The following is a 26,174-nucleotide window of genomic DNA, read 5'->3' as shown; positions in this document are numbered from 1 at the left end:
CCCCCCCCCCCCAGGCATTTATAAGTAAAAAACTCTCCCACAAACTTTTACCCCAAATCAATCAAGACCAAAACCAAGAAAATGTTGCTTACCAGTTCATACATGAAATCTGGATCCGAACTGTTTGCTAAGAGATCTGTGCTCATCAGAGTTTGTTCCGAAAAGGTGTGGCTTCGAAAGGCATCCCCAAAAGGCGGATCCATTCCGCTTACACTAGGCTACAACAGAGTGATTTTTATTTTAGAAAGTTAAAGACTATTTTGAGACCAATTTATCACATATGAGTCCCAACTCCACACCCACTAAGTAATTTACTCTTTTCAGAAAACATTTCTATACTTTTTTCTACTGTATAGTATATTTAAGAGCTTTGGCTAACACTGAACCGTAGACTTAAATTAGGAAAATGCCTAAAAATAGAAAAAATAGAGTGCTGCCAATGCCCCGGTGGAGAAGCTGAGGTCAACATCAGATTTGAAATATTGAAAGTGGATACAAAACTATTTCAGCAATGCAGACAATTGTGTTGTGGGTGATGGTGCTGTTGGTAAAACATGTCTCCTGATATCCTACACAACAAACAAATTTCCATCAGAATAATGTACTGTTTTTGACAACTATGCAGTCACCGTTACGACTGGCAGAGAACCATACACTCTTGGACTTTTTGATACTGTAGGGCAAAGGATTATAACAGATTACAACTGCTGAGTTATCCACGAACAGATGTATTTCTACTCTGTTTTTCAGTGGTCTCTCCATCTTCATTTGAAAATGTGAAAAAAGTGGGTGCCTGAGATAACCGTCCCAAAGACTCCTTTCTTGCTTGTTGGGACCCAAACTAATATCAGAGATGACCCCTCTACTATTGAGAAACTTTCCAAGAACAAACAGAAGCCTATCACTCTGGAGACTGCTAAAAAGCTGGCCTGTGACCTGAAGGCTGTCAGGTATCATGGAGTATTCTACACTCACACAAAAAGGCCTAAAGAATGTATTTGACAGCTGGACGCGATGGCTCATGCCTGTAATCTCAGCACTTTGGGAGGCTGAGGCAGGTGTTCCACCCGAGGTCAGGAGTTTGAGACCAGCCTGGACATAGTGAAACCCTGTCTCTACTAAAAACGCAAAAATTAACCGGGCGTGGTGGCAGGTGCCTGTAATCCCAGCTACTCGGGAGGCTGAGGCAGGAGAATCGCTTGAACCTGGGAGGCGAAGGTTGCAGTGAGCTGAGATTGCACCATTGCGCTACAGCCTGGGCAACAAGAGCGAAAGTCCATCTCCAGAAAAAAAAAAAAAAAGAACATATTTGTCGACGCAATATTGACTGCCCTGGAGCCTCGAGAATTGAAGAAGAGCCGCAGGTGTGTGCTGCTATGAACGTCTCTCCAGAGCCCTTTCTGCACAGCTGGTGTCGGCATCATAGTAAAAGCAATGTTTAAATCAAACTAAAGAGTAAAAGTTAAAATTCAGGCTGGGTGCGGTGGCTCAAGCCTGTAATCCAGCACTTTGGGAAGCCAAGGCAGGCAGATCATCTGAGGTCAGGAGTTCGAGACCAGGCTGGCCAATGTGGCAAAACTCTGTCTCTACTAAAAATACAAAAATTAGCCAGGTGTGGTGGTACGTACCTGTAATCCCAGCTATTCAGGAGGCTGAAGCAGGAGAATCGCTTGAATCCAGGAGGTGGAGGTTGCAGTGAGCCGAGATCGTCCCATTGCACTCCAGCCTGGACAACGAAAGCGAAACTCCAACTCAAAAAATAAAAAATAGGCCGGGCGCAGTGGCTCACGCCTGTAATCCCAGCACTTTGGGAGGCCGAGGCGGGTAGATCACGAGGTCAGGAGATAGAGACCATCCTGGCTAACACAGTGAAACCCCGTCTCTACTAAAAATACAAAACCAAAATTAGTCGGGTGTGGTGGTGGGCATCTATATTCCCAGCTACTGTGGAGGCTGAGGCAAGAGAATGGTGTGAACCCGGGAGGCAGAGCTTGCAGTGAGCAGAGATCGTGCCACTGCACTCCAGCCTGGGCGACAGAGCGAGACTCCGTCTCAAAAATAAATAAATAAATAAAATAAATTTGTTTTGCAATAATGACACATGCCGTGAACCTACCCACATGCACTTGTGTAGGACAAGGCCCATAGGTATGGTTCCCCCCTTCCCCCTCCCAGTACTAGTTAATTTTGAGTAATTGTGTATTGTCAGAAAAGTGATTAGTACTAGGTTTTGCTGTTTTAAAACTTCTTTATTATTTGTTTAAAAGCAAGGCATGCTTATGGCTGACTCTGTAACAAACTAATTGGAATTGTTGAAGCTGTTCCCCAGTTCCACTCTGGAGAGTAATCTGGGACATCTTGGTATGTTGTTGGGTTTTTTTTCCTATTTTTTTGAGGAGAGTGTGTGTGCAATTTGTTTTTCAGTCTTGTTTTTTTTATTCATTAACCAGTGGATAGCCCTTAAGGGGAGGAGGACGGATCCACTTCCTAGATCTAGTTTAGAAAACATGTTCCCCATCTAGTGCTGTCAAGAAGGAGTATAGTAAACGCCTCATTTAATAACATACTCCTTTTTGAAAGTTGCCTTTTCTTTCCACCCTTGAGTAGATCCAGTATTTGATGAAACTCATGAAAGTAGGTGGAGCCTGTCTTGCCCCTCTGTTTTCTAGGCCACACTATATGTGACTGTGACTTTCACGGACATTGGTTTGCCATTTGTTGATTTTTTGGGCAGTTAATTTCTAACTTCTTTCACTGATACATGAAGAAAAGTATTGCACCTTTGAAATACACCAAATGAATTGCGTTTGTAATTTAAAGAAGTGTTTCCCTGTCAAAAAAAATTGAAAAAATATAGAGCAGCAATTAGTATCTTCTAGAAAGTAAAGCTTATTTAGCCACCAGTCACCATACAGCACCTATCAAGTACTTTCACTTAGCTATATAACATTTCTTCACATCCTTGTCTAACAACACTATTTTAACTATCATCAGTAGAGAATTCCCTGTTTTTTCCTGGGGTCTGCAGATACAGCAAATCACTCTCACTCTGTGCTGCTAAGTGAGTCCCATGTCTTATTTTCCAAAGCAAGCTGGAAGACAGTTTGGGATTCACTATCTAGTACAACCAATGCCTGCAGGAAGGTAACGGAAACAGAATCAACTAAATACCCAAATATCTCCTTGGTAAGACCAGTAACCTGGGCATGAACGCTGTAGCCTTAATCCTGATTCCCGAAAAGGGCACAGTCCATTCCATAATAAGTAAAGGGGAAAAAAAAAGACTTGAGACCCAGTATTAATTCTCCTTCTTGTTTTTTTCTCTATCTTCTGTTTACATTTTAACATCTATACAAATCCCTCCAGAGTCAAGTCTGGGCTCACCCTTCTAAAGTGGGTCAAATAATAGAAAGGCTTCACTTTGAAATCTAACTGAGCTGAAGAAAGAGAATGAGAAAGAATACAAAATTTCTTTTTTTTTTTTGGAGAGACATAGTTTCGCTCTGTTACCCAGGCGGAGTGCAGTGGCAAGATCTCAACTCACTGCAACCTCCACCTCCAGTGTTCAAGCGATTCTCCTGCCTCAGCTTCCCAAGCAGCTGGGACTACAGGAGCACGCCACCAAGTCCAGCTACTTTTTATATCTTTTAGTAGAGATGGGGGTTTCACTATATGTTAGCCAGGCTGATCTAACTCCTGACCTCAAGTGATCAGTCTGCCTCGGCCTCCCAAAGTGCTGGGATTACAGGTGCAAGCCACTGTACCCAGCTTTTTTCTTTTTCTTTGAGACAGAGTCTCGCTCTGTCGCACAGGCTGGAGTGCAGTGGCATGATCTCAGCTCACTGCAACCTCCACCTCCCGGGTTCACGCAATTCTCCTGACTCAGTCTTCCGAGTAGCTAGGACTACAGGTGCACACCACCACGCCTGGCCTAATTTTTGTATTTTTAGTAGAGACAGGGTTTCACCATGTTGGCCAGGTTGGTTTCAAACTCCTGACCTCAAGTGATCCGCCCGCCTTGGCCTCCCAAAGTGCTGGGATTACAGACATGAACCACTGACACCAGGCCAAAATTTCTTAGTTTTTATTTTTTTTTTATTTTTTTTTTACAAGTTTCTGCAGAAATGTTTTTAAATGGTATTAATCTATTTGCTTATTCTTTTCATATATTTTCTATCTTTTACAAACTGGACTTTTCATAGACCTTCTCATCGTATTTTTCTTCATTGGTACGTCCCATCTTATTGTTTTCTTTTCTCTTTCTCTTATCTTCCCCAACATTTCCAGGCCTGCAGAACCTTTCTTCCTAGAAAAAGTTAGCTTGAGAAAATAAGTTTAAAATTTAAGCCCCAAATTCAAGTACTCAGTAAATATAAAACTAAACCTTGAATGGGCAACCACTCCAAAAGGGTATGTGCAGTCCATCTGTCACAGAGGTTGGGGTGGCAGTAGGCCGCTGGTCTTTTCTTTTCTTGACACGGAGCTCCCTCTTTCCCCAGGCTAGAGTCCAGTGGCGTGATCTTGGCTCACTACAACCTCTGCCTCCCAGGTTCAAGCAATTCTCCTGTCTCAGCCTCCCGAGTGGCTGGGATTACAGGTACGTGCCACCACACCCAGCTAATTTTTGTATTTTTAGTAAAGAGGGTTTCACGATGTTGGCCAGACTGGTCTTGGTCTCCTGACCTTGTGATCCGCCTGTCTTGGCCTCCCAAAGTGCTGTGATTACAGGCGTGAGCCACTGGGCCTGGCCGGCCACTGTCTTGTCAATATCCATTAACCAAGTCCCCTTTCTTTGCCTCTTCTGCCTGTCTCGAGTCACCAGACAATCCCAGCAAATTGTTGATTCCCTATGCTCAAAGGATAGCTCAGACACAAAAAGTCACCCAAGAGTCCCTGCCCACTCATTACTGCTAGGTTCTTCCCCAGCACTGAAACAAACAGCGGAGGGGCAAGAGCTAAACACTGGAGAAGAAAAGGAGGAGTTTAGATAAGCAGAATAGGGACTAACAGGGCTTCATTGATTGTCTCAGTGATTGCCTCAAAACAAAACCGATCAATTCAGAGTAGCTGCCATAATATAAACAGATACAATCATTCTTAGATATGTTTTGTAAGGAGATATTTATATGTGCACACATATGCAAGTGTGTGTGTGTCTATGAGAAAGAGAGAGATGAGAGGGGTTGGGGGAGGGAGCCTGAAGTCTCTCACTATTTCCTCTTAATTACTTTTAAATTCAGCTGGCATAAATGAAAGGTAAGAACTGGGAAATAGGAAGAGTGAGGAGACAGAAATGGGATTGCTGTGGCAGATTAATTTTCAGGGGAGTTGGTTTTGCCCCATAAAGCCAACAGATCTGTCCCCCTTCTACCTATTCACAATACTACCTATGTAGAACTCATTAAACTTCAAGTGATAGCAAAGAAAGAAATAGAAGCCAATAGAAGGAAGAACATGTACTCAAAACTAGCTGAGATCAGAAATAAGATATCGTAAAAAGGTAGTATGCAAAGTTGTGTTAAGATTCATTTAAGAGTCAATGGTATTGACTTTCTGTAGTAGGAAAATATAAAACTTTGCACCTACTCTGTATGATTTACCTGAGGCATTTCCAAGCCCAGATCCTGTGAATCCGATTCCAAACTTCTTTTTTTTCTCGTTTGTAAATTCCTTTCCAGCTTTACTTTTAATTCCGAGATCGAAGATGATTTTCACAATAAACAGCAGGTTTCCCCAGAGTGCTTCCAATTCAACTGCTTGGATCACTGCTTTTTTTTTTTTTTTTTTTTTTTTTTTTTTTAATAATTCTGTATGATGCTGTCTGTCAAACAACACAAAGTAACTTCACTGAGTTCCAGGAAAAACAAGTTGACGTTTCAAAAAAAAGTTGACTTTTCAAAAACAATATTAGCAGAGAATACTGTGCTTTAAATGAGTAAGTCTTATGGTTGAGTTATCAAGGATTTTGTCACATCTTAATACTTACTATTCTGAAATTTACCATTCCTCCTCCTGTATTTTTCTAAAGTACAGCTGGTCAATAACCAATTGGCAACATTAAAAAAAACCACACAAAATTAACATAGGCTCATTTTTTCTGTGATCTGAAAGATGTAATATATTGATTTTTAAAGTCAAGCTCTCATTCACTTTGTTATGAGAAACCATATCTCAAAATTTAATTCCATTTATTGTATAATCATTACTGCTAAATTAATCTACATTTTATCTCTCTCGTAAGTCAACAAGAAGAGTAATGAATACGTAATAGTCAGCAATGGAACTTAACATATCCTCTACATTAAATAAAATCCCATTTGTAATGGTATATGCCAACATTATTCTTTCAGTTATAAGGTATAAGCTGCCATTGAAGAAAGAATTATTCCAGCAAGTTTTTAACAGGTGTATGTTTGAGGGAAAATGGGCCTGGGGACTGCTTTGCAGAGTGGTTTCAAGGGTTAAGTTAAACAATGACTACCAATCACGTGGCACAGGATTTTGACAGGGTACAGACTTAAATGTTAGTGTTTTTTCCCTTCTCCGTGAAGACCTTAATCAGGAGGAACTGAACAGTTATACTCGCTTCATTTTCCTGTCCAAGATCAGTGGGTCTCAAAATGTGATCCAAGGATCAGCAGTATTAACATCAGCATCAACCTAAAAATTTGTTTAAAATGCAAAATCAAAAACAGAACCTCTAGGAGTGGGTACCAGCAGTGTTTCTTAATACACCCTCCAGGTGATTGTGGTCCTCTCTAAAGTTTGAGACACACACCGCCCTATCCTTGATCTAATTCGGTCTAGATGTAGTGTCACTTCTTATATTGGTAAACAATCAATTTACAATGAATTTGCCTTCTGAAATCAGCACACTGTCTGGGCTAGAGGGTTAGAGTGGTACATTATATTAATTTCCTTTTTTTTTTTTTTTTTTTTGGACAAGAGTCTCACTCGGTCACCCAGGCTGGAATGCAGTGGCCCAATCTTGGCTCACTGCAACCTCAACCTCCTGGGTTCAAGTGATTCTCCTGCCTCAGCCTCCCAAGCAGCTGAGATTACAGGCACACAACACCATGCCCAGGGACTCAATCATTGTTCTACTTAATTAGATTAACAAACTGACTACAATTTGTGTTTCCTGCATCTTTGCTGCACTCTCCCCTCCAGTGGGCTGTCATTCCCAACTCACTGGTCTAACCTAGGAAACAATGTCAAGCGCCCACCTAGAAACAGAGTTAACTGTGCTTTTCAATTCAGTGCTACAGTATAACTAGATTGCTCCCTGTTCCTGCCAAAGGCCTGTTCTTGCACAGTTTCTCCTTATGTGACCTCATGCGGTTGTCCTACAACTGGTATGTAGTCATAGTCATTGCCCTAATTCTCTCTCCTGACTCCTATAAGAAGGTCAGTCACTTTTTCTAGACCTATGATTTAGGCCTCCCAAAAGGCATCTAATTCAAGTCATGTGTTCAATAAAGTCGACTAGTATAATCTTGGTGTAAAACCTGGATCTGGGAGAAAAGTTTGATATCCTTTAAAATCTGAAAAATTAACCTTACTAGCAATAGGGTCAGCTGGGCGCAGTGGCTCATGCCTGTAACCCCAGCACTTTGGGAGGCTGAGGCAGGTAGATCACTTGAGGTCAGGAGTTCAAGACCAGCCTGGCCAACATGGCAAAACTCCATCTCTACTAAAAATACAATAATTAGCCAGGTGTGGTGGCATGCGCCTGTAATCCCAGCTATTTGGGAGGTTGAGGCACAAGAATCGCTTGAACCCAGGAGGCAGAGGTTCCAGTAAGCTGAGATAGCGCCACTGCACTCCAGCCTGTGTGACAGAGTGAGACTCTGTCTCAAAAAAATTTAAAAATTGTTAAAATAAAAAAAAAAAAATAGGAAGAGATTGAGTTCTATTCAATACACACTTACTGGCATCCAGTAAAGACACTATCTACCGACATCTTGGTTTATCAACAGTGGACAAAAAAAGGGCTAAATTTCAGTCACAGCTCTCACCTCCAAACTATACAACACTAGGTAAGGCCATCTTTCTAAGCCTCACTTTTCTGATCTTTAAGAGAAAAAAAACAATACTCTTTCCTGTTTATTTAACTGTCTAAGCCATAAAACTTCAATACAAATACATGTATTTATTTAAAAATGTATTTAAACACATCAAATGAGTTAAATGCAGTTAGCAAAAAGAGCAATTGTTTAGGAGATCTGGATTCCAAGTTTGATCCCGTAATTGAAACAGCCATACAAACTGGAGTAAATTTGTTAAGTTTATGCCTTAGCTCCCAGATCAGAGAAATAACACTTACTATCTCTTAACTATGTAATAGAAATGTTATGGGAATGAATGACATATTACACTATGATGTAGTAATAAAATTAATTTGGAAAGGTGATTATCATCCATAGGTATATTGTGCCAATGCTTTCTGGTTTTGTTTTTTTGTTGTTGTTGTTGTTGTTTTTTTGAGACGGAGTCTCGCTCTGTCGCCCAGGCTGGAGTGCAGTGGCCGGATCTCAGCTCACTGCAAGCTCCGCCTCCCGGGTTTATGCCATTCTCCTGCCTCAGCCTCCCGAGTAGCTGGGATTACAGGCGCCCGCCACCTCGCATGGCTAGTTTTTTGTATTTTTTAGTAGAGACGGGGTTTCACCGTGTTAGCCAGGATGGTCTTGATCTCCTGACCTCGTGATCCGCCCGTCTCGGCCTCCCAAAGTGCTGGGATTACAGGCTTGAGCCACCGCGCCCGGCCTGTTGTTCGTTTTGTTTTTTAGTTTTCATTATTTGTCCTACAGTGAGTCTAGCTCAAAAGCTCAATACCTGTGATAACTGTTAGCAGCACGGCTAAATGTTTTCAAGGCACTGATTCCCAGAGAGGGTCTCTACCAAGTAATGGGTTGAGTTCGTTCACCTAGTTGTTTCTCCTAGTCTCACAAGTGGCAGCAAATAGGACAGGGAAAGGACCAATTCTATTCTATGCTGTGGAACTCCTTTTCAGTGATAAACTCTCCCAGTCTCTAAAACTAATGACACAACTTCACAACAAACTATCTTCATCCCCAACATTTCATACCCATTTTCCAGAAATGCTTAGTACTCTTCCAAAACATTTATCACAACACAACCACAAAGAATGAAAGTGCCCACCCAAAAGTGAAGGAAGAAAAAAGTTTTCTATAGAAATTACCATTACATAGCATTTTCCATAATGATACACTACTCAAAAACTGTATCCTGTACCAGCAAACCATATACAAAGGGTACATTAATATTTAGAAAGCAGAATAATAAGGCCGGGTACAGTGGCTCACACCTGTAATCCCAGCACTTTGGGAGGCCGAGGCAGGTGGATCACAAGGTCAAGAGATCAAGACCATCTTGGTGAAACCCCGTCTCTACTAAAAACACAAAATCGGCTGGGCATGGTGGCACACACCTGTAGTCCCAGCTACTCAGGAGGCTGAGGCAGAAGAATCACTTAAACCCAGGAGGCAGAGGTTGCAGTGAGCTGAGACTGTGCCACTGCACTCCAGCCTGGTGACAGCCTGGAGCCTGGAGACTCTGTCTCAAAAAAAAAAAAAAAAAGCAAGAATAACAACAATGAGGAGGAAGGTGTAACAACTTGCTTTTCAGGATGGCTTTACACGTCTTTGGACTCAAGAATATCCATATCTTACTTGAAGCTTTGATATTAAAATACATCAAAAGCAACGGTCTAGTAGCCCGGCACCATGGTGTGTATGCCTGCAGGCCCAGCTACTTAGGAGGCTGAGGCAGGAGAATTGCATGAGCCCAGGAGTTCGGGTCGAGCCTGGGCCAAACAGCAAGACCTTGTCTGTATTTTTAAAAATAAAAATAAACACAAAATTCGATTTACAAAGCAGGTGTCAATTTCCCAAAGTGTGAACCAAGGAATATTTGTTACAAAGAATGTTCAATGGTTACTCAAGGAAAGGGTTGTGAGGTTTGAAAAACACATTAAATGAAGTTGTATACTGCCTTTGATACAGGACTTCATGGAAACTTTGTGTTAATGTGTTTTATAAATCACCAAAAGGTGAGTATACCCAGGTACCATTTCCTAAATGTATTTGATCATCAAATCTTCCATCCTGCCCTCATGCCTACCTCAAGATTTGTATTTCTTCCAGGGAAGTTGGGGGAGAAAGGGAAAGGCCAAATTCCTCTAGTCGTTATCTTCTTTTATTCATAGCACTGTTCCACCAGTTCCCAATACAGTTTTTGTTTTTTCTTTTGAGATGGAGTTTTACTCATCGCCCAGGCTGGAATGGCAATGGCACAATCTCAGCTCACTGCAACCTCTGCCTCCTGGGTTCAAGTGATTCTTTTGCCTCAGCCTCCCGAGTAACTGGGATTACAGGCAAGTACCACCACACTAAGCTAATTTTTGTATTTTTTGTAGAGACGGGGTTGCACCATGTTGGCCAGGCTGGTCTCGAACTGCTGACCTTAGGATATCCACCCACCTCAGCCTCCCGAAGTGTTGGGATTACAGGCATTAGCCACCACGCCCGGCCCCCAATACAATTTTATGGATTTTTCAAGAGAGGACTGTGGTACATTAGAAATATTATTTATCAACAGATTTCCTGTACCTGAGGCTCATTCAAAAAATAACAAAAGCTGTTAGGCAGACAAAGATATTCCTGTAACAGAGAACTAGATCCTAGACGGCTGAAGCATGAGGAGGAACACATGATTTTTTAGGTTCAATGGTATCACTTGAAAATAGCCACAGCTTCAAATTCTTACATAGCCCCTTTCTGCTATGTCTTATCCTGGGCTTTTTTTCTATTTGTTTTTGTTTCTCTGAACATATATTGAGGCTTACTATGTATGATAGGCAAGACAAAAGGTAAAGTAATAGGTATAATCTTCTTACAAAAAGCTCATTCCTAGAACTGCCGAAACAAGTAATCGTAACTTTAAAAGCCAAGCCCAAGACTTGACTGGTGTGTCCTGGCAGCTTACGTATTTTCAAGAGCTCCTCAATTGTGCTCTTTCTGAATCTGAGAGTTTCAGCTAATCCTTGAGCCCACATATAAAGAAAAAGTTCACATCAAGAAATATATAAACCTCATTGTAAATGAGAGTATTTTACAAACAATATATATTTATTATGTATTAATAATATATATTATATATTAATAATAAACATAGCTTTTTGTAAATAAACATACCTTTTTGTAAATGAGAGTATTTTATGAATAAGGAGATGCTGTATATGATGGCCAGAATCCCTGCAGCTCCCCTTTTATATGGAACTGACTTAGGCCATTGCCCCCTTTTAGTAACTTATAGGAGACCGGTTCCTCACAACAGTAAGTAGCTCTTCTGAGTCATCTAACATTCATCAGAGTAAATGCTAAAACATTTTTGACACACCATTTAGGATGAATATTATCCAAAAAGTGGAAAATAACAAATATTGGCAAGGATATAGAGAAATCAGAGCCCTCATGCATTTGCTGGTAGGACTGCAGCTGGCGTGGGAAACGGTTTGGTATTTCTTCAAAAAGCGAAATCCAATTACCATATAATCTAGCAATTCCACTCCTAGGTATATACCTAAAAGAGTTGAAAGCAGAGCCTGAAACAGATATGTGTACACCCATGTTCATGGCAGCATTATGCACAAAAGCCAAAAGGTAAACACAACTTAAGTGTCCACAAACAGATGAATGGATCAACAAAATATGGCAAATACAACAATATTATTCAGCCATAAAAATGAATAAAATTCTGATACACACTACGACAAGAATGAACCTTAAAAACATTATGGTAAGTAAAATAAACTAGACACAAAAGGACAAATATTGTATGTTAGGCTTATATGAGGTGCTTAGAATAGAGAAAGAGAGTAGAACAGCGGTTACTAAAGGCTGCAACAGTTATTATTTAATAAGTGTACACAGTTTCTGTTTGGGAAGATAAAAGTGTTCTGGGGGCTGGGGGTGGTGGCTCATGCCTGTAATTCCAGCACTTTGGGAGGCTGAGGCGGGTGGGTCACTTGAGGTCAGGAATTTGAGACCAGCCTGGCCAAAACATGATGAAACCCTGTCTCTACAAAAAATACAAAAATTAGCCAGGCGTGGTGGCTTACGCCTATAGTCCCAGATACTTGGGAAAATGAGGCAGGAGAATCGCTTGAACCGGGGAGGCAGAGGTTGCAGTAAGCCCAGATCGTGCCACTGCACTCCAGCCTGGGCAACAGAGTGAGACTTGGTCTCAAAAAAAAAGTGTTCTGAAATAGACAGTGGTGATGGTTACACAACACTGTCAATGTACGTAATGCCATAAAATTATACAGCTAAAGATGGTTAAAATAGTAAATTTTTATACATTTTACCACAATTTTTTTTAAAGTTTTTTAGGTAAGAAGTGCCTGAATACAGGCTGGGCGTAGTGACTCATCCTGTAATTCTAGCACTGTGGGAGGCCGAGGCGGGCGGCTTACTTGAGTTCAGGAGTTCGAGACTAGCCTGGCCAACATGGTGAAACGCCGTCTCTAATAAAATATAAAAAATTAGCTGGACATGGTGGCGGGTGCCTGTAATCCCAGCTACTTAGGAAGCTGAGGCAGGAGAATCGCTTGAACCTGAGAGGCAGAGGTTGCGGTGAGCCGAGATCACACCACTGCACTCCAGCCTGGGCTAAGAGTGAGACACTGTCTCAAAAAAGAAAAACAAAAAAGGAACGCCAATAAATTTATACTGCTATGTAGTTAATATACTATGGTCTACTTTGATCTTTCCTAATCTTTGCTGGTTCATGCTCATTTCTTTCATGTGACCAGGGGTCTTGTTCCTCTCTCTGTTGTCTTTAAACTGTTCCAGATCCACAATTCTAGGAGGCAGAAACTGTTCTAAACACTAATTTTTTTTTTTTTTTTTTTTTGAGACAGAGTCTCACTCTGTCCCCCAGGCTGGAGTGCAGTGGTGCAATCTCAGCTCACTGCAACCTCCACCACACCTCAACCTCACTGTGCCTGGTCATGACCCCTAATTTAAATAAATCATTTCTCCTAAGGCTTAATCCTCAGTAAAGTTGAAAGGGAAAAAGGAAAGAAAGGAAGGACAGGAAGGAAGATGCTATTGGTTTTTGAATTGTTCCCCTCCAAAACATGTTTGAATTTTTTTTTTTTTTTTTTTTTTGAAGAGTCTTGCTCTGTCGCCCAGGCTGGGTGCAGTGGGCCAATCTCAGCATCACTGCAAGCTCTTGCCTCCCGGTTTATGCCCATTCTCCTGCCTCAAGCCTCCCGAGTAGCTGGGACTACCAGGGCCGCACCCGCCAGCTAGTTTTTTGTGTATTATTTTTAGTAGAGACAGGGTTTCACCGTGTTAGCTAGGATGGTCTCGATCTCCTGACTTTGTGATCCACCCGTCTCGGCCTCCCGAAGTGCTGGGATTACAGGCTTGAGCCACCGCGCCCGGCCATGTTTGAAATTTAATTGCCATCCTACCAGTACTGGAATGCTGACCCTTTAAGAGGTAGGTATCAATGACATTATCACTGGACACAGGAGTGGGTTCTTAATAGAAAAAAATGAATTCAGATCAACTTCCTGTCTCATGTGCTCTCACCCTCTCGCCTTTTACTATGGGATGACCCTGAACAGATGCCAGTGTCATGTTCTTGGACTTTGCAGTCTTCAGAATCATGAGCCAAATAAATCTCTTTTCTTTTACTTTTTACTTAATTACTTTTTTTTTTTTTTTTTTGTAGAGACGGGGTCTTATTATGTTGCCCATATTGGTCTCAAATTCGTGGGCTCAAGCGATCCTCCTGCCTCGGCCTTCCAAAATGCTGGGATTTGAAGCGTAAGCCACCATGCCTAGCGATAAATCTCTTTTCTTTAAAATTATCCATTATCTAATCTGTGGTTATAGCAACAGAAAACAGACTAAGACCGGAGGTAAAGAAAAGGACACAGGGAAGTAGGCAGGAGGGCAGGAAAGAATGAAAGAAAGGGAAAGGAAGAGAGGCAGGGGAAGGTAGGGGTATGGACAGGGAGGTGGAGAAGGAAGGGAAGTGAAGAAGGGAGGCAAGGAGGCAAGGAAACAGGGAGGCAGGAAGAACAGGCAACCTTGGTGATTGAAAAGGTTATACAATGTGTATACCCCACGTGACTCCCTTGTTTGGCAAGAAAGACAACTTATCAGACTGCCCAAGCTCTTTAGCAAACTAGGACCCATCTGCCTTATATTCTATCCATCCTGCTATATATACTTCAAAGGTCCCACTCAACAATTCCTTTCCTTTCCTTTTGAAAACTACCCTACTCTGCAAGAGTAGAACAAAACAGTCCTTCAGATGCTTACTAAGTCAAGCCACTACCTGTTTCATGGTACAGTTGAAATCAGATATCCCAAAGTCTCCAAAACATTTAAGCAGCAGAGGTTGCCTATGCAAGAAATACACTGGGGGAAAGGTGGAGCTCAAGTTCTCCCTTTATTATGTAATATGAATCCTGTAACCAAAACTACAGGTGAATCACTATATTTTACCCTCTGAGAGCAGTTCTCTAGACTCCAAAATTTAGAAATAGGCAAGTAAAATTCAAAATACATTATTATAGCTTATGTCACGATTATTAGTTTTCCAATTTTTTTTGGAAAAAAAATATTTATTTATTTATTTTCCAAATTCTGCTGCTGCTACTCTTTAAGGAAGAACAATGGGAAAAGAGGAAAGTAAGGAGGAAGAAGGTGTATCTTTTCCCTCAGATTAGGTGAAAAAAGATCATTTTCCTAGCCAAAGTGGTACTTATAATGACCTTATAAGAATTTGTGATCCTTTTGCCATACCACCTTGCACACTCTGTATACATGATCAATCCAATAGTCTTTTATCCTCACACTCAGAGAGTTTTTAAAATATGGGAGGTAGCCAGGCACGGTCACTCATGCCTGTAATCCCAACACTTTGGGAGGACAAGGCAGGCAGATCATGTGAGGTCAGGAGTTCGAGACCAGCCTGGCCAACATGGCGAAACCCCCTCTACTAAAATATAAAATTAGCCAGGTGTGTTGGTGGGCACTTGTAATCCCAGCTACTTGGGCAGCTGAGGCAGGAGAATCACTTGAACCCCAGAGGTGGAGACTGCAGTGAGCTGAGATCACACCACTGCATTCCAGCCTGGGTGACAGAGTGAGACTCTGAAAATAAAAAAATAAACAACAAAAATTAAAAAAATAAAATATGGGAGGTGAATTAGGTCTGCCATGAAAAATGTAATTAAACAAAATAACGAAAACCACCTTTTACTGAAAATCTTAAAAAGCAAAGAGAATATACTAAATCTCAAAAGCGATCTCTCCTTAGAATGCCATGTTAGAGAAAGAACTCTCAGTTACAATTTTGTTCAATTCCTTTCCAAAGGCTTCTATCCAACTTTAATCTTTGGGTTACAGGGGCAACATATGGGAGCTTAGATCAAAGCTCTTTGGGAACCAACTAAGGAAGAAGGCTTTTTTTTTTTTTTTTTTTTTTTTTTTTTTTTTTTTGAGATAGAGTTTCGCTCTTCTTGCCTAGGCTGGAGTGCAATGGTGTGATCTCTGCTCACTGGAACCTCCACCTCCAGAGTTGAAGCCATTCTCCTGCCCCAGCCTCCAAAGTAGCTGGGATTACCACAGCTACTTTTACGCAGCTACTTTTACCACAGCTACTTTTACCACAGCTACTTTCACACAGCATGCACCACAAAACCCAGCTAATTTTGTATTTTTAGTACAGACAGTTTTTCACCATGTTGGTCACGTTGGTCTCGAACTCCTGACCTCAGGTGATCTACCCACCTCAGCCTCCCAAAGGGATGGGATTGCAGGCATGAGCCACCGCACCTTGCCAAAAAGAAAACTATTATTTATTTATTTATTTAGACGGAGTCTCGCTCTGTCACCAGGTTGGAGTGCAGTGGCGCAATCTCGGCTCACTGCAACCTCCGCCTCCTGGGTTCAAGTGATTCTCCTGCCTCAGCCTCCCGAGTAGCTGGGACTACACACACCTGCCACCACGCCCACCTAATTTTTTGCATCTTTAGTAGAGACAGGGTTTCACCATATGAGCCAGGATGGTCTTGATCTCCTGACCTCATGATCTGCCCACCTCAGCCTCCAAAAGTGCTGGGATTACAGACGTGAGCCACCCCGCGCCCAGCCCTAAAAAGAAGACTATTAAAGCAAGTGTCTGGATTCATCTGAGTTGAATGGGAAGGACTGCTTTTTTTTTTTTTCTGAAAACTATCAATTGCAAGGTATTGGAGGCTTTCTGCAGCCTTGGTATCTGTCAATTAAGTTGTTCAGAGCAAAGAATAAGAGCATGGAACAATTTTAGACAGAACCAGAGGATGCATTTCTAATCCCAGCCAACTCTGATTACTACTGGGGACAAAATATTCACAGTTTGTATCTGTGTAGCTGTTTACAGATTAAAGTACATTTCTATACCCTGTCATTTGATAAAACAACTTGGTGAAGTAACAAGAACCAGTATTTTGATAAAACATCTAGTTAACATAGTCTTGGTATCAGGGTAACCACTATCCCCCAGTCCCTGTCCAACCTTTTTATATTAATAAATAAAAAGTACAGCAAGGATAAGAGGTTTGTCCAAGGTCATTCAGTAAATGGATGCCTCCAAGCAAACCCATCGTCACAAGACTATCTCTACTCTTAGGGCCTCAAAGATCATTTCCAAAGGACTCCCAAATCTACATTTTGAACCTAAACATGTGCATGCATGAGCTCTATCATCTGATATGTGGATATCTCCATGTTCACATTCCATCACCTCAGATACAACATGCCATCTCCCCATCCAAACATTCCTATTCTGTCAATAATACTATCACTCTCTGACATTCAGGGATAGAAGGCTGATTTCAGCCTTCACTCTAACTTCTTCTCCCCTACTTGCTTTGTTAAATCATACCAATTCTTTTTAACAAAGATATACAGATCACTTACCTTGTACTGCACACAAATGCATCTGTTTCACTATGCCCTTCCCTCTTTTTCAACCCCTACTTGGCCCTCATCATCTTATATTTACCATTCTAGTATTTGCCCTACAGTCTTCCTGTCTCTATCCTCCCCTTGCTCTCGAGTTCTTATGCCCCATTTTAAAATTATTCTCATGCCAATAATCCTAGCACTTTGGGAAGCCACGGCAGGATGATTAATTGAGGCCAGGAGTTGGAGACCGGTCTTGGAAACATCGTGAGACCCTGTCTCTACAGAAAAAAAAAAAAAAAAAAACACGTAAAAATTAGTCTGGCAGCCGGGCGCAGTGACTCACGCCTGTAATCCCAGCACTTTGGGAGGCCAAGGCAGGCAGATCACGAGGTCAGGAGATGGAGACCATCCTGGCTAACATGGTGAAACCTTGTCTCTACTAAAAATACAAAAAATTAGCCGGGTATGGTGGCGGGCACCTGTAGTCCCAGCTACTCGGGAGGCTGAGGCAGGAGAATGGCGTGAACCTGGGAGGTGGGGCTTGCAGTGAGCTGTGATCGCGCCACTGCACTCCAGTCTGGGCAACAGAGCCTCCCGGGTGCTGTGGCTCATGCCTGTCATCCCAGCACATTGGGAGGCCGAGAAGGGCGGATTAGGAGGTCAGGAGTTTGAGACCATCCAGGCTAAGACAGTGAAAACTCATCTCTACTAAAAATACAAAAACAAAATTAGCTGGGCGTGGTGGCGGGCGCCTGTAGTCCCAGCTACTTGGGAGGCTGAGGTGGGAGAATGGCGTGAACCCGGTAGGCGGAGGTTGCAGTGAGCCCAGATTGCACCACTGTACTCCGACCTGAGCTGGGCGACAGAGTGAGACTCCATCTTAAAAAGAAAAAAAAAAAAAATAGATAAAACAATTAGCCAGGCATGGTGGCACATGCCTATAGTCCCAGCTATTCAGCTGAGGCAGGAGGATGGCTTGAGTTCAGGAGTTCGAGACTGTAGTGAGCTATGACTGTGCCACTGCACTTCAGCCCCAGCAACAGTGTAAGACTCGGTCTCTTACAAAAAAAAAAAGAAAAATTATTTTAAAATTAATAATTATTAAAAATTAATGAAAATTATTAAAATAATTTTTTGAGACAGGGTCTTGCTCTGTCACCTACACTGGAGAGATGTGGTGTGATCTCAGCTACTGCAACTTCCACCTTCCAGGCTCAAGCCCTCCCACTTCTGCCTCCTGAGTAGCTGGGAATATAGACACATGCCACCACGCCTGGCTAATTATTGCATTTTTTTGTAGAGAGGGTTTCACCATGTTGCCCAGGCTGGTCTCAAGCTCCTGGGCTCAAGCAATCACCTACCTTGGCCTCCCAAAGTGCTGGGATTACAGGCATGACCCACCACGCTTAGCCTAAAATAATTATTAATATAAAATTATTCTTTCTAACCTATCACATGTCATATTAACATTGTGCTCCAAAGTCATCAGCAACTCCCATACGTTTCTTGGATAATGTCCAAACTACTCAGACCTTAGGCCAGACACAAGCGGCTCATACCTATAATCCCAGCACTTTGGGAGGCTGAGGCAGGAGGATCACGTGAGCCCAGCTAGGCCATATAGCAAGACCTAGTCTCATTAAAAAAAAACAAAAACAAGGCCGGCACGGTGGCTCACACTGTAATCCCTGCACTTTGGGAGGCTGAGGTGGATGGATCACCTGAGGTCAGGAGTTTGAGACCAGCCTGGCCAACATGACGAAACCCTGTCTCTACTAAAAAAAACCAAAAAAACCCAAAAAATTAGCTGGGCGTGGTGGTGCATGCCTATAATCCCAGCTACTCAGAAGGCTGAGGCAGGAGAATCGTTTGAACTCGGGAGGCAGAGGTTGCAGTGATGCGAGATCGTGCCACTCCACTCGGCCTGGGCAACAAGAGCGAAACTCCATCTCAAAAAAAAATATATATATAATATATACACACACATATATATATACACACACACACACACACATATACATACTCATACACAATGACACTATCTTTCCAACCCTGTCTTCCACTACTCTTCTTTAAAGTCTAATATTAGATTGATTTTACCATTTCCCCTAATCCTCAAGACAGTTACAATCCTACTTCACTCCACTAAAAATTTCCAGTAGTGAGACTCTGACCTTCATATCTTAGCTCATATTTTTCCTCTTCTCTCCTATTCCCTTGCTTCCACTACCAGATTGTGACATCTTTGAGAATGACCATCACATCTCACATCTGTTTCACTACAGTGCCAAAAGCAATGCCTTTCCGAGCAGTCATCCCCACAAGAGTTGGCTGAAAATGAATGGGAAATCCCCTAAGACCACATGTCCTTCTGGATAAGGAGTCAAAAGTGCGGTGCTCTTCACAATGAGGACATTACAAAAAAGTCAGTCATTCAATACATATTTATTGAGCATCTTTTATGTGCTCCAGAGATCTTAGTTTGTTAAACTGAGTCTTGAACTACTGTAGTATCATATAGTAAAAATATGAAAAATTGTACTATTGAATTTTTTTTAATTTCCAAGAAGAGTGATATTTAAATTTTAGTCCATTTTAAAGACCTGATAGAATTATTGTCTAGGGAAAAGAGGATAGAGGAAGAAGTAGAATTAAATTTAATTTAAATCAACTGAATTCAGGCACTGGACTGATATATGTTACACTGTTCTCTCCCTCGTCATTATTGTATTTTAATGTTTTAAACTACACAGCAGGAAGATAAACTCACCATATTAAAACAAAATATTTTATGCAGGATGTTAAATATTTAAGTTTTAAAGAATCACTTTGTGGCCAGGTGCAGTGGCTCACGCCTGTAATCCCAGCACTTTGGGAAGCCGAGGCGGGCAGATCACGAGGTCAGGAGATCGAGACCATCTTGGCTAACACGGTGAAACCTCATCTCTACTAAAAATACAAAAAATTAGCCGGGCATGGTGGCAGGCGCCTGTAGTCCCAGCTACTTGGGAGGCTGAGGCAGGAGAATGGCGTGAACCCGGGAGGCGGAGCTTGCAGTGAACCAAGATCACGCCACTGCACTCCAGCCTGGGCGACAGAGCGAGACTCTGACTCAAAAAAAAAAAAAAAGAATCACTTCATTTTTTAAGCTGTTCTGCAGAAATCTACAAAATGTTAAAAAGAGAATAGTACAATTAATGGCAGCACCATAAAAACAGGCAGTGATGCAAGCGAGAACACACTGGAGCACACAGCAGGATTCCAGTGACACCAGACGTTCTTCACACACTCTAACAACTTTGATGCTGTTGTTAGCAAGGATTTGAGCTCTTCTTCAAAATTCATTGCAGGGGTAAGGCATGGTGGCTAACTGCCTATAATCCCAGCACTTTGGGAGGCCAAGGCAGACAGACCACTTGAGGTGAGGAGTTCAAGACCAGGCTGGCCAACATGGCGAAACCCTGTCTCTACTGAAAAGACAAAAATTAGCTAGGTGTGGCGGCACACACCTGTAGTCCCAGCTGCTCAGGAGGCTGAGGCATGAAAATCACTTGAACTCAGGAGGTGCAGGTTGCAGTAAGATGAGATCACGCCACTGCATTCCAGCCTAGACTACAGGAGAGATTCTGTCTCAAAAAAAAAAAAATTGTTTCCTTCCTCTTTTCTCAGATTTGGCACCGTTTCAAAAGCAGCATGACATATACTAGAAATAATTTTCAAATTCTCTTCAAATTCCTTCCTACTGTGAAATAGGTTTTACTACCAGCATAAACTATGTAAGAGTCAGTACAGAGGTTATATGAACATGGTTTTGCAGTCATCTCTTTTAACACTGAGAAAAGCTTGGTGCCTCTTTGGCTCTAACATTCCTAAAAAGCTTACTTTATGAGGAACCAACTCTAGGTAAAAGGCTATGCATTGGGAATGAACATTTTGAATTTCATGGCCAGGTATGGTGGCTCATGCCTGTAATCCCTGTACTTTGGGAGGCCAAGGTGGGTGAATCACCTGAGGTCAGGAGTTTGAGACTAGCCTGGCCAACGTGGTGAAACCCCATCTCTACTAACAACACAAAAATTAGCCAGGTGTGGTGGCGCACACTTGTAATCCCAACTATTCAGGAGGCTGAGATGGGGGAATTGTTTGAACCTGGGAGGTGGAGATTAAGGCACTGCACTCCAGCCTGGGTGACAGAGACTCCGTCTCAAAAAAAAAAAAAAAAAAAAACAAATATAAAAAAAAAAAAAAAAAAAAAAAGAATTTCATTCCAGACTCTCATCTCCCTTACTTTACATATAAATGCAAGAATTCCCCTTTACTTTGTGGGGATACTGTGATTAACAATAAAATAACATATAAAGTATCTAGCCCTAGCATAAAACAGACTCTCAATAAATGGTGGCTATTTTTATTCTCAAATCTATTCCTTGGTATGTGATACTCCTGGGATGTTGCTGCTATTAAGGTATAAAACCAAAGTCAACTCAGAATCCCTTTTTTTTTTTTTGGGATGGAGTCTCCCTTTGTCGCCCAGGCTGGAGTGCAGTGGCATGATCTCAGCTCAGTGCAACCTCCGCCTCCCAGGTTCAAGCAATTCTCCTGCCTCAGCCTCCCGAGTAGCTGGGACTACAGATACATGCTGCCACACCCAGCTAATTTTTTTTTTTTAGTACTGATGGGGTTTCACTATGTTGCCTAGGCTGGTCTCGAACTCCTGAGCTCAGGCAATTTGCCTGCCCCGGCCTCCCAAAGTGCTGGGATTACAGGTGTGAGCCACCGTGCCCAGCCCACTCAGAATCCTAAATTGTCTAAATTCCACATTCCACCAAGCTAGAACCAGGGTGAATATGGGATACTCAGGCAACACAGGACACTTAACACCCTTGCCCCCAGCCTTATGAGGGTGTATGTCAATTATGCAGGTTTAATCAGCAAAAGAATCTCTGGACTTACAAAGTAATTCATAAAGCTCCAAACTAGTCATCTCTATACACAATAAAGAAATAGCAGATAAAGACGAAAAGACCTCTTTAGAGAGATTATTGCTCTTTATTGTTCAAACAAATACAATTTATTACCTTTTCATAGTTCATTATACTGGCTTCACCAAATGGTTCTAGACAATTTGAGGAAATAGAGTGATACATAATTTATGTGTATATTTGTAATACTTTGCATAGTTTCTAATAAAGAGACACGCAGAGTTTAATCTATACCATATTTGTCTCAAAAGTGTTGAGATAAATCTAACAAGTGAGGCAGATTATTCCAACTGCTGAGAAAACATAGCACTGAATAGAATCAGCAGCTCTTAAAGAAGTACATAGAGTAACCAGAACCTAGTTCCACTCCTCCATCAGGCAGTCAGTATTCTTAATATCCTTCCAATCAGAGGAAAGAATAAAATTTACAGTAACTCGTTAGTTTTTAACTTGGGAATTTTGACAACCAGCAAGTTATTATGCTGAGCTATAAAACTAAGGTAAAAAGGACCTAACAAGTGCACTCTACTAGGAGGATATACATTTTAAAACAGAAGACAAAATCAACTGAAGATTTATAGCTGAGGTCTCAAACTGGACTGCAGCGAGAAAACAATGCCCACAAAGTTGTGTTCAGTTGCAAATCAGTTGCATTAGTTTTTTTAAATTGTAACTGCCAGTATTTAAATTTCACATAAAATTTCATATAAAATTTGATGTCTGATCTCAAATACCACTCTTTTGGGGGAAAAAATTAGACGTTGGGTACATATTCCCAGAAAGATGATCACTTGAAGAAAGAGATCTCCTCCTTAAATTGGCCTGTGCTCTCTAGCTTGCTTGGATCTCCAGCCTGTCCCATTTTACAGATGATGAATCTAAGCTGAAAGATGCTCAAAACCACAGAACTAGCAAAATGCCTATTTGTGAATGCTGGGGGTTCACTCTTGACAGCTCTGCAACTCAACTTCCAAATAAAATATAATTAATGTTAAAAGAGAGGTATCTAAAAGACTTGTACATGAATACTTAAAACCATTTCAGTTATAATAGCCTAAAATCTGGAAGCAATGCAGATGTCTATCAACTGGTAAACAGATAAATTGTGGTATGTCCATACAATAACAAAGGCTCAGGCCCAGCATGGTGGCTCAGGCTAAGAAAGGTTGCTCACACCTGTAATCCCAGCACTTTGGGAGGCTGAGGCAGGAGGACTGCTTGCAACCAAAAGTTCCAGACCAGCCTGGGAAACATGACAAAAACCCATCTCCACAAAAAATCAAAAATTAGTCAGGCATGATGATGACACCTGTAGTCCCAGACACTCATGAGGCTGGAGAATTACTCTAGCCCAGGAGATCAAGGATACAATGAGCCATTATCACGCCACGGCACTCGGCCTGGGCAACAGAACGAGACCCTGTCTCAAAAAGAAGAAAACAAACAAACAAAAAAGACTCAACGAATACACAACACAATATGAATATCTCAAAATCACTGTTAACTAAAAGAAGTCAGACTCAAAAGACAACACATTATACCAAAAGATTTATATGAAATTCCAGAGAAAATAGTGATACAAAGCAAATCAGTGACTGGAGCCAAGGACGAGGGCAGGAGAACTAAATGAAAGCGGCAGGAGGAACTTTCTGTGGTAATAAAAATGATGGAGATATAACAGTCGTTAGATGACACCATGTATTTGTCAAAACTCAAAATTGGTTGAATTTTCTTTTACATAAACTATAACTCAATAAAGCTGAATTTTAAAAAGAGGTGTTTAGAAAATAATAGAAAACTACCAAGAAGAATACTAACTGGGAAAGTTTGGGAAAGCTTTAGGGAAAAGGTGAATTGCACTTTGTTATAGAACAATTTGTAGGTGCATAAGAAATAGAAAACAGGGTACACGGGCAGTCACATTCTACACTATGGCCTTTGAAGTAGCATCTTTGAATACAAGGGAAAATGTTTCATAAAAAGAAATTCATAAAAATGGATAATTAAGTCTTTGGACAGGTATCAAAAGGAGTTGATCTTACAAGATTTCCTAAGAGGGAATCAATTTATATGCTATTTACATGCAAAATAAGCAGATAGTGTGGAAGAATTTATTTTGCTTTGATTTTAAAAAAAACATAATGAGAGGTGGCACACACCTGCAGCCTGAGCTACTCAGGAGACTGAGATGGGATTGTTTGACACCAGGAGCTTCAGGCCAGCTTGGACAACACAGCAAAACCTCACCTCAAAAAAATAAAAAATAAATAAAGCAAATAAAATGTAAAGGTAGGGGCAAAGAGAAACCCAAAGGGGCCAGGTGCGGTTGCTCACGCCTGTAATCGGACATTTTGGGAGGCCAAGGGATGGCTTGAGCCCTGGAGTTTAAGACCAGCCTGGGCAATGTGGGGAGACCCTGTCTCTACAAAAAAAAATTAGCTGGGCATGGTGGCACACACGTGTAGTCTCAGCTACTCGTGAGGCTGAAGTGGGAGGATCACTTGAACCCAAGGTCAAGGCTGCAGTGAGCCACGACTATGCCACTGCACAATCCTGTCTAAAAAAAAAAAAAAAAAAAAGAAGAAGAAGAAGAAGAAGGAAGGAAGGAAGGGGGAGAGAAAGAAGAGAAAAGAAATATAACCCAAAGGGAATAAAGAGAGAGAGGCAGGGAGGGTGGGAGGTGAAATAAAGGCAAGAGACAAATAGAGTCAGAATGAACAGTACCTTAGTACCAACACATTAGAAAAGGTGGGACTAAAAGAAAAATGAAACACTACGGGAAAAGACGAATCAACCAAAGTCAGAGGTACAGGGAGCTACAGAGAAAAGAGACTGGAGACCTGACAGCATAGAACAGACTGAAGAGAATTAGAGGACAAAGAGAAAGCAAAAAAAGCTATTTCCTCCTAAATCTTACAAATCAGTTTCCTCCTCTTCCATTCTCCCTCCCACCTCTGCCTTAGCTCAAACCATCTCATACCCAACCCCACACTACACATCTTTTACATTTCAACTGTACTAGAATGCTTCCTTCACTAATCTTCAAAACTAAGTTCAAACACCACTTTTTCTATGAATATTCAACTTTCCCCAGGCAGAGTTAGCAGTCCTTCTTCCATATTTCAGAACATTTTGTTCTGAAAAACCATCGTAACATTGGGTTGCAATGTGTATCTCCTCTCCTAGTCTATGGGCAACTCTAGTAGGGGATTCAAAGGTAAAGATGAAAGCCTTACTAAAAAGCAGTTCAAAAACTGTACAGCTGGGTACAGTGGCTCACACCTGTAACCCCAACACTTTGGGAGGCTGAGGTAGGAGGGTCACCTGAGTTCAGGAGCTCAACACCAGCCTGGGCAACACAGTAAAACTCTCTCTCTACAAAGAATTTTTTAAATTAGCCAGGTGGGCCAGGCACAGTGGCTCACACCTGTAATCCCAGCACTTTGGGAGGCCAAGGCGGATGGATCACCCGGCGTGGAAAGTTCAAGACCAGCCTGACCAACATGGAGAAACCTCAACTCTACTAAAAATACAAAATTAGTTGGGCATGGTGATGCATCCCAGTAATCCCAGCTACAAGGAAGCCTGAGGCAGGAGAATCGCTTGAACCTGGGAGGTGGAGGTTGCAGTGAACCAAGAGTGTTCCATTGTACTCCAGCCTGGGTGACAAAGCGAGACTCTGCCTCAAAAAAAAAAAAAAAAAAAAAAAAAAAAATTAGCCAGGTGTGGTGGTGTGCACCTGTAGTCCCAGATACTCAGGAGGCTCAGGAGACTGAGGCAGGATGATTGCTTGAGCCTGGAAAGTCAAGGCTGCAGTGAGCCATGATCGTGCCCCTGCACTTCAGCCTGGGTGACAGAGCAAGAACCTGTCTCAAAAAACAACAACAAAATCTGCACGAGTCCACCTCATTTATACCACACCAATAGGATGCTAGAAGCCTTGCTGTTTTAAGGAATTCTACAGTGAATATTTTCAAAAGTACATCCACCCTACCCCTAATTCCTCCCCCCATATCATCAAAGACCTTTTTAAAGTTTTATTTTTGTAATGCTTTAAATTTCTCAGTAAATGACTAACCTATAATAGAAAAGGCAGCAATTCCATCAGCAGCCAAAAAAGAAACTGCTTTTATAAAAGGAGCACCTCAAACCCTCAGGACAAAACATTACACTGAAGAAAACAAATGCACAACAAGAA

At 41.7% G+C, this 26,174-nt stretch overlaps 1 protein-coding gene and 1 pseudogene across 1 annotated transcript in view; one reads left to right on the top strand and one right to left on the bottom strand.

The window, feature by feature from the left end:
- Nucleotides 1-26,174, bottom strand: part of LOC108520013 (CREB3 regulatory factor-like) — a 39,842-nt gene that overhangs the window by 5,379 nt on the left and 8,289 nt on the right. The window contains exons 2-3 of the mRNA XM_017859281.1: nucleotides 5,601-5,821; nucleotides 93-218 (exon numbers count right to left, since the gene is read on the bottom strand). Of these exons, the coding sequence (XP_017714770.1) occupies nucleotides 93-218; nucleotides 5,601-5,609 (135 nt within the window). The 5' untranslated portion in view covers nucleotides 5,610-5,821. The remainder of the gene's footprint in view (nucleotides 1-92; nucleotides 219-5,600; nucleotides 5,822-26,174) is intronic.
- LOC108519997 (cell division control protein 42 homolog pseudogene) lies at nucleotides 281-1,511 on the top strand (annotated as a pseudogene).

Source organism: Rhinopithecus bieti, unplaced genomic scaffold (assembly GCF_001698545.2).
Source record: "Rhinopithecus bieti isolate Rb0 unplaced genomic scaffold, ASM169854v2 scaffold_49762, whole genome shotgun sequence".
In the NCBI taxonomy this organism is placed as follows: Eukaryota; Metazoa; Chordata; class Mammalia; order Primates; family Cercopithecidae; genus Rhinopithecus; species Rhinopithecus bieti.
Note: the sequence above shows the minus strand (reverse complement) of the source record. Positions and strands in the feature narration are given on the sequence as shown.